The 17,638-nt window shown below is 40.8% G+C and overlaps 1 protein-coding gene across 1 annotated transcript in view; it reads left to right on the forward strand.

The window, feature by feature from the left end:
- The window catches only part of YTHDF2 (YTH N6-methyladenosine RNA binding protein F2), a 40,006-nt gene extending 23,883 nt beyond the window's left edge, over positions 1-16,123 (forward strand). Inside the window, exon 5 of the mRNA XM_066375621.1 lies at positions 15,290-16,123. Within this exon, the coding sequence (XP_066231718.1) occupies positions 15,290-15,313 (24 nt within the window). The 3' untranslated portion in view covers positions 15,314-16,123. The remainder of the gene's footprint in view (positions 1-15,289) is intronic.
- The last annotated feature ends 1,515 nt before the right edge of the window (positions 16,124-17,638 follow it).

The raw sequence follows: 17,638 nt of genomic DNA on the forward strand, positions 1-17,638 counted from the left end.
TGTATCTTTACCATAATCCTGTAAAAAAGTTTATCTTCATTTTACAGGTAGGGAACTGGGAAATAAGGAATATGGGATGAGCAGCAGGTTAGGGTTATTCAAAAAGGTATAAAATATACCTAATATAATATAATATACCTTTTTTTATAATATACCTACCTAACCAAAAAGACTGAGAAGCAATGAAAAAGGAATATAATATAAAGTTATTAAAAAAGGTATAACTTTTGCCCTGATCAGGTAGCTCAAGTTGGTTAGAGCATCCTCCCAACAGGCCAGGGTTGTGTGTTTGATCCCTGGGTAGGGCACATGCAAGAAACAACCAATGAATGCACAACTAAATGGAACAACAAATCAGTTTCTCACTCTCTTTCTCTTTCTCCCTCCTTCCCTCCCCCTCTCCCTCTTTCCCCTCTCTTTTCCTCCCTCCTTCCCTTCTCCCTCTTTCCCTCCTTCCTTCCCCTCTCCCTCCTTCCCCTCTCCCTCTTTCCCCTCCTTCCTTCCCCTCTCCCTCCTTCTCCTCTCCTTCCTTCCCCTCTCCCTTCTTCCCCTCTCTCTTCTTCCCTCCTTCATTCCCCTTCTCCCCCCTCCCCTCCCTCCTTCCCCTCTCCCTTCTTCCCTCCTTCCTTCCCCTCTCCCTCCTTCCCTCTCTCCCTTTTCCTCTCCCCTTCTTCCTTGCTCCCCCTCTTCCCCTCTCTCCCTTCTACCCCTCCTCCCATCCTCTTCTCCCCTTCCTCCTGTTCCCTTCCTCCTCTCCCCCTCTCCTCCCCCTTCGCTCCCCCTTCCTTTCTATATCTGAAATCAAAATTTTATTCAAAAAAAGGAATAACTTTTTTCATGACACATAAAGTTGTAGAAGAACTGGAATTTGTTTTGTCCCAAAGCTTTTTTGTTTTTATACCTAGCTACAGCTTCAAATTTATCATTTAAAATAATTAAAAATGTTCTGTTACCTGCTGATGCTAGTAGCCTGCCATGTTTTTGTGCATTTATGAGGAGAGCATAATTAATTGAGTGCTAAGGTTTAATTGTCCCTCATCATAAGCACCAAAATGCAGTGAAGAGGATCTGCTCTACCTAACCTTGTGCAAGTTGCTGTTAAGGCAGCAAGGATAAGTAGGAACACATTGTTCTGGATAATGTTATAAATTGCACGGGAAGGATTTATTCTACCTTACTCTTATTTGTACACAAATTGCAAGATTACTTCACTTTAGTGGCAGAGCTAGTACCCAGACAAGTTTTTGTGTAATTTAGTCACTATGGCACATGTTACTTTACTTGTAGTCCATAAACCTGCAAAGGGATGGGGAGGAGAACAGGGGGGAGTGCTTCAGAATATGTACTTCAAAAAATGGTATCAAAGATTTAAAACAAACTTTGAGTCATCTGCAAAGTCTTTATAAAAATACTGATAACTAGGTTTTGCTCCCAGACTTCCTAACCTAGAAATTTTATTTAGTAAACTCCCTATGTATTAAACGATTAGAAGTGACTGAAGAAAAGTTACTTAATTTGCACAAGTTACCATCTGGGAGTACTTAGACTGAAGATTTTTGTCCTCCCTCACCTACTGAATTGAGTGTCTTTGGGGGTGGGGCCTTGGAATCTGCATCTGTCAATTCTAGGTGATTCTCTTGCACTTCAAGTTTGAGAACTCCTTAATTATGTATGTCATTAGTCAAAAGTTTTGTGTGCTCTCTGCTTTACAAAAGTTCTGGGTTTTTTTATCATTTTTAAAATTTAAAGAGGAAGAGAGTGAGGGAGGGAGAAAGAGAAAGAAGCATTTATTAATGGTTTCACTTAGTTTTGCGTGTGTTGGTCACTTCCTGTATGTGCTCTGACTGGAATCGAACCCACAACCTTGGTGTTTTGGGTCAACACTCTAACCAAGCTTACTGGCTAAGACTTTTCATGCTTATTTTCTTGCAAGTTTGATTTCTAGTTTTCTTTCTTAGTACTATAGTCTTGCCCTGGCTAGACTCAAGAGTTCATCTTGAGAAACTGGTAGAATTCACGTGTGTCTGATAAGTCTAAATGTACCTTTTAATACTGTGGCCTCCTTAAGTCTGAAAGGGTGTTTTGTTTTTTTTTAGAGAGAGTCAGAGCGGGATAGATAGGGACAGAGAGAGATGAGAAGCATCAATCATCAGTTTTTCGTTGCGACACCTTAGTTGTTCATTGCTTTCTCATATGTGCCTTGACCGTGGGCCTTCAGCAGACCGAGTAACCCCTTGCTTGAGCCAGCAACCTTGGGTCCAAGGTGGTGAGCTTTGCTCAAGCCAGATGAGCCCGCGCTCAAGCTGGCAACCTCGGGGTCTCAAACCTGGGTCCTCCACATCCCAGTCCGATGCTCTATCCACTCCACCACCGCCTGGTCAGGCTTGCATATACTTTTTGTCCATTAAAAGGTGGCAGTGCCTTTGGTTTAACATTCTACATATGTTCTTCATGTTATAATCTCTTTAAGAGCATTCATATTATAATCTCTTTAGAGGCATTATGGCTACTTTTAAGAGGCTTTAATGTTTTAAGTTTTACATTTAATGTCCCTTTTATTGTGTCTTCCTTTTTGTGGGCACATTAAATTTTTAGAGTTGTTAGGTAATTTTAAGCTATGAGATGTAGTGGCCACTAGCCAACCTGAAGTTGTCCAAACTAAGATTTTTTTTTTTTTTTTTGTATTTTTCTGAAACTGGAAACGGGGAGGCAGTCAGACAGACTCCCGCATGCGCCCGACCGGGATCCACCCGGCATGCCCACCAGGAGGCGATGCTCTGCCCATCCGGGGCGTTGCTTTGTTGCCACCAGAGCCACTCTAGCGCCTGAGGCAGAGGCCATGGAGTCATCCCCAGCACCTGGGCCATCTTTGCTCCAGTGGAGCCTCGGCTGCGGGAGGGGAAGAGAGAGAGAGGAAGGAGAGGAGGAGGGGTGGAGAAGCAGATGGGCGCTTCTCCTGTGTGCCCTGGCCGGGAATCGAACCCGGGACTTCCTCATGCCAGGCCGATGCTCTACCACTGAGCCAACCAGCCAGGGCCCAAACTTAGATTTTTAAAGGTAATCAGTTTTTTGGAATGTGGGAAGGGATTCTGTTAAGTGTATTAGATTGACAGGCCTTTAAAAAATATTTAGGTACACATATATTAGAATCCCAGATTCTGTGTCTTGTTAACCTATCCTATGTATAGTTGTGGAAAGGCTAGGGGCTCTGGAAGAAGACCTGGTGTATTATCTTCCACTATCACTGATTTGAGCAAGTAAACTTCTGAGCCTTAGTATTTTTTTAGAAATAGGGAATATACCATATCAGGTTGTTAGGAAGATTAAATATATATATTGAGATTGTTTGCATAACGGTCTTTATGAATGATTACTGTGATTTACAAAGTCAGGCTTATATATGTATATGTACACATAAATATACACACACCTTTGTTTACTTTGAACTAATCATATTCTTCGATAACTTTTGACCTAATACTTAATAGTACTACTGGTTTTCTATTTTTTGGTCTAATGCTTAGAATAGACTTTTTTCTTTTTTTTTCTTTTTTTTGTATTTTTCTGAAGCTGGAAACGGGGAGAGACAGTCAGATAGACTCCCGCATGCGCCCGACCGGGATCCACCCTGCACGCCCACCAGGGGTGACGCTCTGCTGAGACCAGAGCCACTCTAGCGCCTGGGGCAGAGGCCAAGGAGCCATCCCCAGCGCCCGGCCATCTTTGCTCCAATGGAGCCTTGGCTGTGGGAGGGGAAGAGAGAGACAGAGAGGAAGGAGGAGGGGGTGGAGAAGCGAATGGGCGCTTCTCCTATGTGCCCTGGCCGGGAATCGAACCCGGGTCCCCCCCGCACACCAGGCCGATGCTCTACCGCTGAGCCAACCGGCCAGGGCTGCTTAGAATAGACTTAAGAGAGCACAAATGCAGAATATGTTTATGCTGGGAATAGGGAGGGATTTGACAAGCTACTAAAAACCTTACCTGTTTAATTGTATTATGAAGTGTTTTGAGAGATTGGTTTTGTTGTGAAATTAATTTCGGTTCAAATGTAGTTCCTGTTGGAGAGCAAAGGGATGATACTGAGAATGGTCAAACCTGTCCAACCATTCTATTTGGATTTCTTTTTTTTTCTTTTTTTCTTTTTGAGAGAGAGAGGCAGGAACATCTCCTATATGTGCCCTGACCAGGATTGAACCCAGCAACCTCTGCTCTCTTGAGATGATGCTCCAAGCAACCAAGCTATCTGGCCAGGGCTTTATTTGGTTTTCTAATTTACTTTTAGTTAAGCTGAAAAATCTTCATGTACCTAACTTATTCTTTGTTCTGTGTTACTAGTCAGATTGCTTATTCAGGCACTGAAAATAGTGGATTATCCAGACTTGACTTCAGCCCCTTTTAGTGAAATGTATATAGGGGTTCAGCTACTAATTAGCAGTTTTGGATTTGATGGTAGGAAAGGTTATTAGTTAATGCATTTACTTCATCTTGGTGCTCTTACGTCAGTTCCCAGAAATTATTCCAACTAGATGTCCTTTTCTACACCTAGAAAAATTCAAAAGGGGATGAGAAGAAGGAAGTTTTTTTTTTTTTAAAGAGAGAGAGGGATAGATAGGGACAAACAGGAACAGAGAGATGAGAAGCATCAATCATTAGTTTTTCGTTCTGCGTTGGGACACCTTAGTTGTTCATTGACTGCTTTCTCATATGTGCCTTGACCGCGGGCTTTCAGCAGACTGAGTAACCCCTTGCTGGAGCCAGCGACCTTGGGTCCAAGCTGGTGAGCTTTGCTCAAACCAGATGAGCCCACACTCAAGCTGGCGACCTTGGGGTCTTGAACCTGGGTCCTCCTCATCCCAGTACGATGCTCTATCCACTGCGCCACCGCCTGGCCAGGCAGAAGGAAGATATTTTTAATAAAACTATTACAACCCTGCTTCATTTATTTTTATTTTCTATTTTTCTTTAAGTGCCCTGACCTGAGGATGGAACTCACATCCTTGGTGCATTGGGACAACATTTGAACTAACTGAGCCACTCTGCCTGCTTTAAATTGGAGAACTGATGGAAAATATTTTTGTTCCTTCACCTATGGAAGACATAATATTATATGTAACTCAGTCTTTCTGCCATTAGACTCATTTAACTTCTGTTAATAGCATCAGAGACTATAAAGATTGATTTTATAAGCCATATAAAGCAAATAAAGGAATGAAAGTGGTTTTAATAAAATTACATTTTTTTCATGTTCACCTATCTTAAGCATTCTCATCTTTGGCCAAGGGTACTGAAATTTGTATGAGATGCAATCAGTTAACAACTAAAGTGCTGCAGCTGTGAGTTGATACTTCTCATCTCTTTTCTCTCTCTCTCTAAAAAAAAAAATTACAAGTTGATTTTCAGCAGACTGTATGTTGGGGGGGGTTCCCCTAACCCCCTCTTGTTCAAGGGTCAACTGTGTATGTCTTATAGGAAGAAATTTCAAATATATAGACTTTTAAAGTAACATTGCCCCTACAGGCTTTTAGGGTATTTCCTCTAGAGACAGCAGCTTTGTATTTTATAATTATATAATAGATATAAAATGGGGAAGTGGGGTGGGTAGATAGTGTGAGTATTATATGAATCAGATATTGAAGGCTAGAATCTTCTCCTTATTTATAGTTTCTTAACACCTTTAGATTTATTTAAGATTGTTTCTTTAGTCTCTTTACTGTACTCTTTGAGGTGTGGGCTGATTTAAAGATTAGAACAAGTGTCCCAGTAGAACTTTTTTTATGGAGTTGTGAATTCATTAAAATCTTAGGGAATACATCTTTCCTTTTTAACATTAGGGCTGTTTTTTTGGTTAACTTGGACTTTATAATTAATTTTTGTATTTGTGTTTGAAGATCTTAGGTTAACCTCTTTGTACCGTGGACAGCCAACCTATGGCAGGAGATTGACCTGGATTGGCTACTCTGGCCTGTTCCTGCAACATCTCACTGTACCTGCCTTGCATGTGGCTCCAGGAACATAGGTTAAAAAAGTGTGTTAGGCTCCACATGGCAACTCTACAGGGAAAACCAGCTTACTACACTAGTTTTCCTGTTATGATGAGTCAGTAGCATCTTCATGCATAAAAGCTGGAATATCTGGCATACCAAAATGTTATGTTGTGCTTATGGCAGTTCTAGCTGGAATTCAGATCCATAGGAGGTCCAAGTTTGCTTTAATGTGGTGTTCTGCCTTTTCCCTTTTACTGTATAGTCACATCATTCTTGTCTGCCTGCCCCCCCCCCCCTTTCCTGCTTTTTGTTTATTATTATCATGGTAGGTAGGACTGGTTGATTAGAAATGTCAAGTACAGCTAACCTACAGGTGAAGCTCTTTGACCATAATTGTCAAAGTATTTAGTGGAATTGTTCACAGTGGTAATAGGAAAATAGTCACAAAAATGAAAGAAAACCTGCTGTAAGGGAAGTCTTTCATAGAAACCTGAAGATAACTTTTTAAAATTGATTTGAAAGAGGGAGGGGGAGAGAGAAACATCAATTTGTTGTTCCACTTACGCATTTGTTGGTAAATTTTATTTTTATTTAAATTTTTTATTGATTGATTTGAGAGAGAGACATTGATTAGTTTTCCACTTATTTATATATTCATTGGTTGATTCTTTTTTTTTTTAATTTTTTTATTTTTTACAGAGACAGAGAGTGAGTCAGAGAGAGGGATAGACAGACGTGAACAGAGAGAGATGAGAAGCATCAATCATTAGTTTTTCATTGCGCGTTGCAAACACCTTAGTTGTTCATTGATTGCTTTCTCATATGTGCCTTGACCGCAGGCCTTCAGCAGACCGAGTAATCCCTTGCTGGAGCCAGCGACCTTGGGTTCAAGCTGGTGGGATTTTGCTCAAACCAGACGAGCCCGCGCTCAAGCTGGTGACCTTGGGGTCTCGAACCTGGGTCCTCTGCATCTCAGTCTGATGCTCTTTATTCACTGTGCCACCACCTGGTCAGGCCATTGGTTGATTCTTGTATGTGCTCTAATAGGGGATTGAACCCACAGCCTTGGTGTATCGGGAGGATGCTCTAACCAACTGAGCACCTGGCTAGGATCTGTTGGTTTTTTTTTTTTTTTTGAGGTTTTATTCATTTTACAGAGGGAAGGAGAAGCAATAAGTGTCAAGTCATACTTGCTTCACTTAAGTTGTTCATTGCTTGCTTGTTGTATATGCCTTGACCTGGCAAGCCCAGGGTTTCGAACTGGTGACCTCAGCATTCTATGTAGACTCTCTTATCTACTGTACCACCGTAGGCCAGGCTCCATTGGTTGATTTTAAGATAACTTTTTAAAAAAATTCTTTTAATTTTTTTTTAGATCTTATTGTTTTTACAGGGAGGTGGGGGGGGGGTGAGAAGTAGTTGCTTCACTCTAGCTGTTTGTTGGTTGCTTGTCGTATGTGCCTTGAACAGGGCAAACCCAGGGTTTCACACTAGTGAACTCAGGGTGCACTCTATCCAGTGCACAACCACAGGCCAGGCATTAATTTTTATTCATTTTAGAGAGGAGAGAGAGAAGGAAGGAGGAGCAGGAAGCACCAACTCCCATTGTGCCTTGACCAGACGAGCCCAGGGTTTTGAACTGGTGACCTCAGCATTCCAGGTCGACGCTTTATCCACTGCACCACCACAAGTCAAGATAACTTTTTAATGAAGCCAATTTTGCAGAAGAATTAACAGAAAATTGTTGTTTCCCCATTTTATTAACTTCCTGTTTTGAAATAATTTCAAATTCAGAGAAATTTCAAGAATAGTACAAAGAACTCTAATATACTCTTCACCCAGATTTACCAATGTACTATTTTGTCACTCTTGTTTTAATATCCTTTTTGGAGCTTTGCATGTAGTTTTTTTGGAACAATTTAAGAGTAAATTCCAGACATGATTTTTTCTCCTAAATATTTTGTTGTGTGGTTTTTAAGAATGTGTACTTAAAACTACAGTGTGATTATTATTATTATTATTATTATTTTTCATTTTTCTGAAGCTGGAAACGGGGAGAGACAGTCAGACAGACTCCCGCATGCGCCTGACCGGGATCCACCTGGCACGCCCACCAGGGGGCGACGCTCTGCCCACCAGGGGGCGATGCTCTGCCCATCCTGGGCGTCGCCATGTTGCGACCAGAGCCACTCTAACGCCTGAGGCAGAGGCCACAGAGCCATCCCCAGCGCCCGGACCATCTTTGCTCCAATGGAGCCTTGGCTGTGGGAAGGGAAGAGAGAGACAGAGAGGAAAGTGCGGCGGAGGGGTGGAGAAGCAAATGGGCGCTTCTCCTGTGTGTCCTGGCCGGGAATCGAACCCGGGTCCTCCGCACGCTAGGCCAACGCTCTACCGCTGAGCCAACTGGCCAGGGCCTACAGTGTGATTATTAAAATCAGGAAATTTCATACTGACATAGTACTGTTATCTAACCAACAAATATTCATATTTTACTAGTAGACTTAATGTCCTTGATAGCAATATTTGTTTGTTTATTTATTTATTGTATTTTTCTGAAGTTGGAAACGGGGAGGCAGACAGACTCCCGCATGCACCCGACCAGGATCCACCCGGCATGCCTTCCAGGGGGTGATGCTCTGCCCATCTGGGGCATCGCTCTGTTGCAACCAGAGCCATTCTAGCGCCTGAGGCAGAGGCCAAGGAGCCATCCCCAGCGCCCGGGCCATCTTTGCTCCAATGGAGCCTCGGCTGCGGGAGGGGAAGAGAGAGACAGAGAGGAAGGAGGGGGGGGTGGAGAAGCAAATGGGCGCCTCTCCTATGTGCCCTGGCCGGGAATTGAACCCGGGTCCCCCGCACGCCAGGCCGACGCTCTACCACTGAGCCAACCGGCCAGGGCCTATTTTTTTGTTTCTTTATGGTGGCCCAGGTTACAGTACAGCAGTGGTCCCCAACCCCAGGCTGTGGACCAGTACCAGTCCGTGGGCCATTTGGTACCGGTCCGCAGAGAAAGAATAAATAACTTACATTATTTCCATTTTATTTATATTTAAGTCTGAGCGATGTTTTATTTTTTAAAAAATGACCAGATTCCCTCTGTTACATCTATCTAAGACTCATTCTTGACGCTTGTCTTGGTCATGTGATACATTTATCCGTCCCACCCTAAAGGCCGGTCCGTGAAAATATTTTCTGACATTAAACCGGTCCGTGGCCCAAAAAAGGTTGGGGACCACTGCAGTACAGGATCTTTTAGTCTTCGTGTCTTTTTGTTTTTTTAATATGCAATTGGTTATACACATACCCACACCCTACCCTGTTTTGTTTTGTTTTTTTTTGACATTGACATTTCTGAAGTATATATGCAGTTTATTTTTGTGTAATGTCCCTCACTTTGTCTAGGTTTTCTCATTAAATATATTCGGAATAAGCTTTTCTGGCCAGAGTACTACACATAAGTGACTTTTGTCCTCAGTGCATCACATTAGGGAGGTATATGAGATATCTGTTTATGACATTATTGGTAGTGTTACCTTTGATCACTTAGGGTGTTCACCAGGTTCTTCACTGTAAAGCTACTATTTTAATAAGTGGGAAAATAGTTTGAGACTATATAAATGCCTTATTCATCATATTTTCACCCTTTAGTTTTAGCATTCAGTGCTAATTCTTGCCTATTTCACATATTACTATGATACTTGCTCATTTATCTAAGGTTATATAATGCTCAAATTGTCACAGATATGGGCAGTGGGAGGCCCTTCAAGGTCATACTGACTCCTGTTTCCAATTCATATTTTTTAAAAATGATAATGTTTACAAATATAATATATTTAAAATCCTCTGGATCATTTATTTTTTTAATTGGTACTAAATTTTACTTTGTAAGATGGAATGATATAAATGCTTGCATATCTTTATTTGAGAAGATGGATGTTATAAGCTTGTGTGTGTATACATCAAAACTACGACAGCCTGACCAGGTGGTGGTGCAGTGGATAGAGTGTCGGACTGGGATGCGGAAGACCCAAGTTTGAGACCCTGAGGTTGCCAGCTTGAGCGGGTGCTCATCTGGTTTGAGCAAAAGCTCACCAGCTTGGACCCAAGGTCGCTGGCTCGAGCAAGGGGTTACTCAGTCGGCTGAAGGCCCATGGTCAAGGCACATATGAGAAAGCAATCAATGAACAACTAAGGTGTCTCAATGAAAAACTGATAATTGATGCTTCTCATCTCTCTCTGTTCCTATCTGTCCCTGTCTATTCCTCTCTCTGACTCTCTCTCTGTCTCTGTAAAAAACAAAGAACTGTACGACAGCTCCCCCCCTTATCTGTGGTTTTACTTTTCATAGTTTTAGTTATCTGTAGTCAGCTAGTCCAAAAATGTAAAATCCTAGAAATAAAAAATTGTAAGTTTTAAATTGTGTGCCACTATTCTGAGTAGTGTGATGAAATCTCATGCTGTTCTGCCTCATCCAGGAGGGCATGTGAATCATTCCTTTGTCCAGCATATCCATGCTGTGTATGCTAACACCCCAACACACACACATTAGCTGTTCAGTAGCCGTCTTGGTTATGAGATTGTTGCAGTGGATGGACCTAGAGGGTATTATGCTCACTGAAGTAAGTCAGCTAGAGAAGGACAAATACTTATATGATTTCCCTTATATGTGGAATCTAAAGAACAGAATAAAAGTAAAACAATATTGAAACACTCATAGACATATAACAGACTGATAGTTGCCAGAGGGGAGCGGGGGTTGGAGGGACTGGGTGGAAAAGGTGAAGGGATTAAGAAGTAGAAGTTGGTAGTTATAAAACCGCCTTGGGGATGTAAAGTACAGCATAGGAAATAACTTGTGTTTGCTTCCAGGTGGGTTCTGGAAATACCAGGGGAACACTTTGTAAAGTAAATGATTATATAACCGCTATGCTGTACACTTAAAACTAATACAAAATAATACTGAGTTTTAACTGTAATTGAAAAATAAAAAATAATAGAAAGATTGACTACCACAGTATGGCAGTGCTGTGTTCAAGTTACCCTTACTTGAGGCCTGACTTGTGGTGATGCAGTAGATAAAGCATTGACCTGGAACACTGAGGTTGCCTGTTCGAAACCCTGTACTTATCTGGTCAAGGCACATATGGGAGTTGATGCTTCCTGCTCTTCCCTCCTTTCTCTCTCACTCTCAGTCTCACTCCTCTGTAAAAATAATTAAAAAAATACATTAAATAAATAAACCGCACAGAAAAAAAAAGTTACCCTTACTTGATTTGACAGTGGCCTTAAAGAGCAAGAACAGTGGCGCTGGTAATTAAGATTTGTCCAGGAGAAGCTAGCTGTCAAGTGCTTCATTTGAGTGAAAAGGTACTTATGTATAGGAAAATACGTAGTATATATAGGATTTCCAGAGTAAGTTCGTTACCTTGCTGCAGTGGCCCAAACTACGGCCTTTGGGCCACATGCAGCCCCCTGAGGCCATTTACCCAGCCCCCGCCGCACTACCAGAAGAGGACCTCTTTCATTGGTGGCCAGTGAGTACTCTTATATGGCGGCTCCGCAAAGCGCGGCGTCGCTCACATGCAGTACTACTTCCAGTGACGCGGGATGGACGCGTCAGGGCTCCGGAAGCGGAAGCGCATCATATCACTTGTTACAGCTAACAGTGACAAATATGGAACTGAACATTGAGCATCTCGTAAGTCAAAAGCAGACCCATAGGTCCCATTGAAATACTGGTCAGTTTGATGATTTAAGTTCACTTGTTCTTTATTTTAAATAGTGTATTCCCGTTTTGTTTTTTTACTTTAAAATAATATATGTGCTGTATGCATAGGGATTTGTTCATAGTTTTTTTTATAGTCCCGCCCTCCAATGGTCTGAGGGACAGTGAACTGGCCCCCTGTGTAAAAAGTTTGGGGACCCCTTGTTGCTGAATTGTACCAATGTGATGTTTTCTTGATGCTGAGCAGGAAGTCAAGAAGGCTAATGCCATTTGATTGTATGTAATTTGCATAATTTAAACCTGGCATACAGGTTTACATTAAGGCATAGGTTGAACTTGCCTTCTTGATATCATTGTATAGTTAAGATTCAGGAATAGTTTTATGTTATATTTGAGGCATAACTGAACAAAAGTAGTTGTGGACTTGGTGGTACATAAAGAGGAACAGATTTTATTTAAAAATGAGTTGATGCTGTATGTGCAATTACACAATGCTGTTTTGATTTTTTCTGACAACTCTAAATGGCTGGTATTAAGCATGCTGATGAACTTACATATATTCGTGTTTCTTAGGGAAAAATGGATTTGGCAAAGTCTAGGTTTTCTTTTTTATCAATGCAGTTTGGGACACATTGTTTTCCTGGGGTTATATTACATTAAAATAATAGACAGAATATTTTTCCAGTTTTATTGAGATATAATTGCATGTTTAGCCTGACCAGGCGGTGGTGCGGTGGATAGAGCATTGGGCTGGGATGCCGAGGACCCAGGTTTGAGACCCCGAGGTCGCCAGTTTGAGCGCGGGCTGATCTGGTTTGAGCAAAGCTCACCAGGTTGGACCCAAGGTTGCTGGCTCGAGAAAGGGGGTTACTTGGTCTGCTGAAGGCCCATGGTCAAGGCACATATGAGAAAGCAATCAATGAACAACTAAGGTGTCGGAACGAAAAAGTGATGATTGATGCTTCTCATCTCTCTCCGTTCCTGTCTGTCTGTCCCTATCTATCCCTCTCTCTGACTTTCTCTGTAAAAAATAAATAAATAAATCTCTAATTGCATGTTTGACATTGTATTAGTTTAGCAGGGGTCCCCAAACTTTTTACACAGGGGGCCAGTTCACTGTCCCTCAGACCATTGGAGGGCCGCCACATACAGTACTCCAGTACACTGACCACCAATGAAAGAGGTGCCCCTTCGGAAGTACGGCGGGGGCCAGATAAATGGCCTCAGGGGGCCCGCATGCGTCCTGCGGGCTGTAGTTTGGGGACGCCTGGTTTAAAATATACAATATAATTGTTTTATATATCTATATAGAATTGATTACCACAATATTTAGTTCATATCCATCATCTGACATAGTTACAATGTTTTCTTTTGTGATGTGAAGTGGGACATCACAAAAAGAGAACTGTTCTTTCTGAATAAAGTACCATTTTTTTATATTCATGGAGCAATTTAGTTTTAGGGTAGTAAATTTATCATAAAGCCTCACTTTGTTGACTTTAACATAAATATTTGTAATAACATGGTATAGAAAAAGAGCCATATATTCCTAGGTTTGAATTTTGGTGTTTAGGTAACATTTGTTAAAGTATTTTGATTGAGCTTTTAGTTTCTTATGTCTAAAGCAGGAATCTTTGTGGGGTGGATATGAAGATCATTATTATAAACAGTGCCTGGAACATGGAAGTCTGTAACTGCTAGTTGATATTCTCTCTCTCTCGCTCTCTTTTTTTTTTTATTTTTATTTTTTTTATTTTCAATTTTTTTTTTTTTTTCCATTTTTCTGAAGCTGGAAACGGGGAGAGACAGTCGGACAGACTCCCGCATGCGCCCGACCGGGATCCACCCGGCACGCCCACCAGGGGCGACGCTCTGCCCATCCTGGGGGTCGCCATATTGCGACCAGAGCCACTCTAGCGCCTGAGGCAGAGGCCACAGAGCCATCCCCAGCGCCCAGGCCATCTTTGCTCCAATGGAGCCTTGGCTGCGGGAGGGGAAGAGAGAGACAGAGGAAAGCGCGGCGGAGGGGTGGAGAAGCAAATGGGCACTTCTCCTGTGTGCCCTGGCCGGGAATCGAACCCGGGTCCTCCGCACGCTAGGCCGACGCTCTACCGCTGAGCCAACCGGCCAGGGCCTCTTTTTTTTTTTTTTTTAATTTTATTTATTGACTTTTAGAGGGGAGAGCAGGGAAGTGGAAAGCATCAACTTATAGTAAGTAGTTACTTTTGTACGTGCCTTGACCAGGCAAGCCCAGGGTTTTGACCCGGCGACCTCAGCGTTCCAGGTTGATGCTTTATCCACTGCGCCACCACAGGTCAGATGTTGATATTTTTTTTAGTAGGAGTCATATTTAACTTTAGAACCATAGTTACTATAGTGTAAATGTGAGCGAGTGACTCGACTCAAGTTAGATTGATGAATCAAGTGTAAGTTCAGACATGTACTTCTAACCAGTTAAGGCTTTTGCTTTTAAAAGGCTTGTGAATTGAGGCATATTTTTTAAAATTTCAATACATGAGTAGTTTGTGACATGGAAGCTGTTTAGAATAGATCTATGAAAGGCTTAAAGAATGATTCTTAATAAGAAATAAGCATTTAAATTTATTTCCAGGAAAACTTATATATTGCAATCAGTTTTAAAAATCTGTCTTTAAATGGATTTTAAACCATCTCTAGGGGAAGAGGATAATTTTATTGCCTGCTATAGACTAAGCCAGAGGTAGTCAACCTTTTTAAACCTACCGCCCACTTTTGTATCTCTGTTAGTAGTAAAATTTTCTAACCTCCCACCACTTTCACAGTAATGGTGATTTATAAAGTAGGGAAGTAACTTTATAAAATTTATAAAGCAGAATTACAGCAAGTTAAAGCATATAATAATTACTTACCAAGGACTTTATGTCAGAATTTTGCTAAGTTTGGCAGAATAAATCTTTATAAAACAACTTACTATAGTTAAGTCTATCTTTTTATTTATATAATTATACTTTGGTTGCTCCACTACCACCCACCATGAAAGCTGGAACGCCCACTAGTGGACGATAGGGACCAGGTTGACTACCACTGGACTAAGCTTTCTATATGTCAGCTCATTAATTCTCTCACAACTCTGTGAGATACATATCCCCACTTTACAAAAATGGAAATTGAGGCTTGTGAATATGTCTAAGGCTCTGGGACTACAATGGGATAACGCTAGTACTGTTAGGTTTTCTTCAGTATACTGTATTTTATATATATATATATGTATATGTATATATACATACATACACACGTACTTGTGTTTGTGTGTGTGTATAGCTTCTGTTAGGCACATATTTTGGGGACTGACGATTGTATTAGCCTAAACCAACTATAATAGGAAAATAAATCCTGTGAGAAATTTTAAAGTGAAAAAAATTTTGTATTAATTGGGATACCTGGGTGTTACTACTTTAGTTTAAAATATAAAAAATAAAAGTTTTTATTGGTGGGGAATAGTCTATCTAGCACAAATAACTAAATTTCTATAGAGTTATTCTATGAAGTTTTAAGTATATTTAGATAAGTTTTAACTAACCATTTCAATTTTTTTAACCTCTAGGAACGTCAAGGTCGTGGAAAATAAAAGGCAGTTCTGCACAGACCACAACAACGGTTGCATCTGCATATCCTAAGAGGAAAAAAATGACCTTCAAGAGAATTAGGACTTTTTTCTTAATTTCATTGACTTCAAAGACGATTGCAGACTTGCAGTTTAAGTATTGGAATTTCACAAAAGACATAGGACTTAACTGGAAAATGAAAAGAAAAAGAAAAAACTAAAAAAATCCCTCTAGGTAGTTTAGATGAAAAATGTCCCTTTTATTTTGGCTTTGGTTGTGATTTCAGAGCATAATGCTTTTTTTTTTTGTCTTTTTACTATGTTTTTCGGATTTTAAAATCCGTAAGCGCATACAGTTTTCTCTAATTTTTAAACCCTTTCCTCCCCCCATTTCGACATTTGCACTTGGAGACACCTGAGTTTCGAAGGTATGGGCCTCCACCCCAGAAAGTGGGAATTTGGTTTTTCCCTTCCGAACTGGAAGAACATTTTTATGAAGAATTTTTGTCTTGGAGAATTTAACAGTGTTACCCAAGGTTGTGTCTTTAACGGTGGTTCATTTTCTCTGACCCTTTGTTACTCAAAGTAAAGTACTAGGAGTCCTACAAAATGTTCTGTTGTACATTACACTGATTAAGTCAGGGTTAATTTTATTTCACAGCTAAGAACAGTGGAAAGAACTTGTTTACAGAAATGCATTTTGGAAGAGAAAAATATTGTAAAACGTGTAGTGACTGTTTCTTCAGTTTCTTGTTCAGCCAATGAGGAAAGGGCATTGCCTTTCTTTTTACCATTAATCACTTCTCAATAAACGTGAGATCCTGTTGAGCATCACTCTTAGTACCATTTATTAGTATTATTTGAGTCTGGCCTGTTTTATGAAAGATTTAGAGTGAAAGGAGTTTTAAGACATGAGACATGAGAAAGTTTGCTGAGATGAAATAGTTCAGGTTTACTTTTGTACCCAGAGCTAGATAACCATGACCTCTGCAAAGCAAGGTGGGCCAAAATGTAAAATGGCTTTATTTCTGGGTAATTCCCAGAGAAGGTAGAGCTGCTGCTAAGACATTTAACAAATATTTGATTGTAAGTGCTCATTAGGTGCCAGTTACTGTGCTTACCCTGTCGAAACCTGGCCAGGTAATTGTGTGCAAAATATATAGAGCCCAGTGTCAAGGATTTACGTGTTTAATCTGAAATACAGCATGTTTTGACAATTCCTCCTGGATACAGGTCCAAGAATAAGAAATTTCAGTGGCTTCGGGTCTTTGTGAACCATATAATTGTAATGGTATTGTGATTTTATTTTCTAAGATTTGGGGCTGCTCTGCCTTAAACATTTTTAGCCCTTAAGGTGTCCCAGTGTTGGGGAGTTAAATGTCTGAAAACTGCTGTAATAATTCTGAAAATGGGTTTAATACTGTTAGTGTTTGGCCTTCAAATGAGTCATTCATCTTAGTCTATACAGCCCAGGCTACTAAATTAAGGATGTGACAAAATTAATCTGCTAATGTGTAATTAGCATTATAGTTGACATTTGAGGTTGAGAACTTTTCTCTGCCAGAGACACAGTACAATATACTCAGATATTCTAATTTTCCAAGCTTATTGAAAGTTTTCCCAAAATGAGGAAGTCCTTTGTGCTTTCATCAGTTTGAAAATGTCCAGTCGCCAAATTAGAAATGTGACAGTGTTTTCAATTTTAGCTCAAATCTCTGACTTGAATTTCACCTTCAAAAAGGAAAATATCCTGAGGAAAACAAATTCAAAAGCAATTTTTTTTTTAAAGATTTTATTTATTCAGGTTAGAGAGAAAGAGACCGGGGTGGGGGGGGGGGGGTGGGGAGCAGGAAGCATCAACTCCCATATGTGCCTTGACCAGGCAAGCCCAGGGGTTTTGAACTGGCGACCTCAGTGTTCCAGGTCAATCCTTTATTCACTGCGCCACCACAGGTCAGGCAATTCAAAAGCAATTTTACCTAGATTTTCCTACCTTGTATTGAGGTTGGATGTGAGATCATTCAAGATACTTCTTTGCGATTTGAAGTGTTAGTTTAGTTTAAGCCAGTACTTCCCAGTGTTTATTTTCATATCCCATAGAAAATACCGGTATAGCTTTGGGTGCACACTGAAAGGAATCTGGAGCCCCTAACAAAGCTGCTTGCCTAGCTCTCCCTGAATTTTTGGGGGTGTGGGGGGATGCCAGGATGTTTAATTTGCATATTTGGGGGAGGATTGGCGTTTTTTATATTATAAATAATTAAGACTATGTTCACTCCTAAGAGTTTGGCCCAAAAGTTGGTTTGGTGAAAACCCCAAAATGCAGCTAAACTAGCCCTGGCTGGATAG

The sequence above is a fragment of the Saccopteryx leptura genome, chromosome 3 (genome assembly GCF_036850995.1).
Source record: "Saccopteryx leptura isolate mSacLep1 chromosome 3, mSacLep1_pri_phased_curated, whole genome shotgun sequence".
NCBI classification, from domain to species: domain Eukaryota; kingdom Metazoa; phylum Chordata; class Mammalia; order Chiroptera; family Emballonuridae; genus Saccopteryx; species Saccopteryx leptura.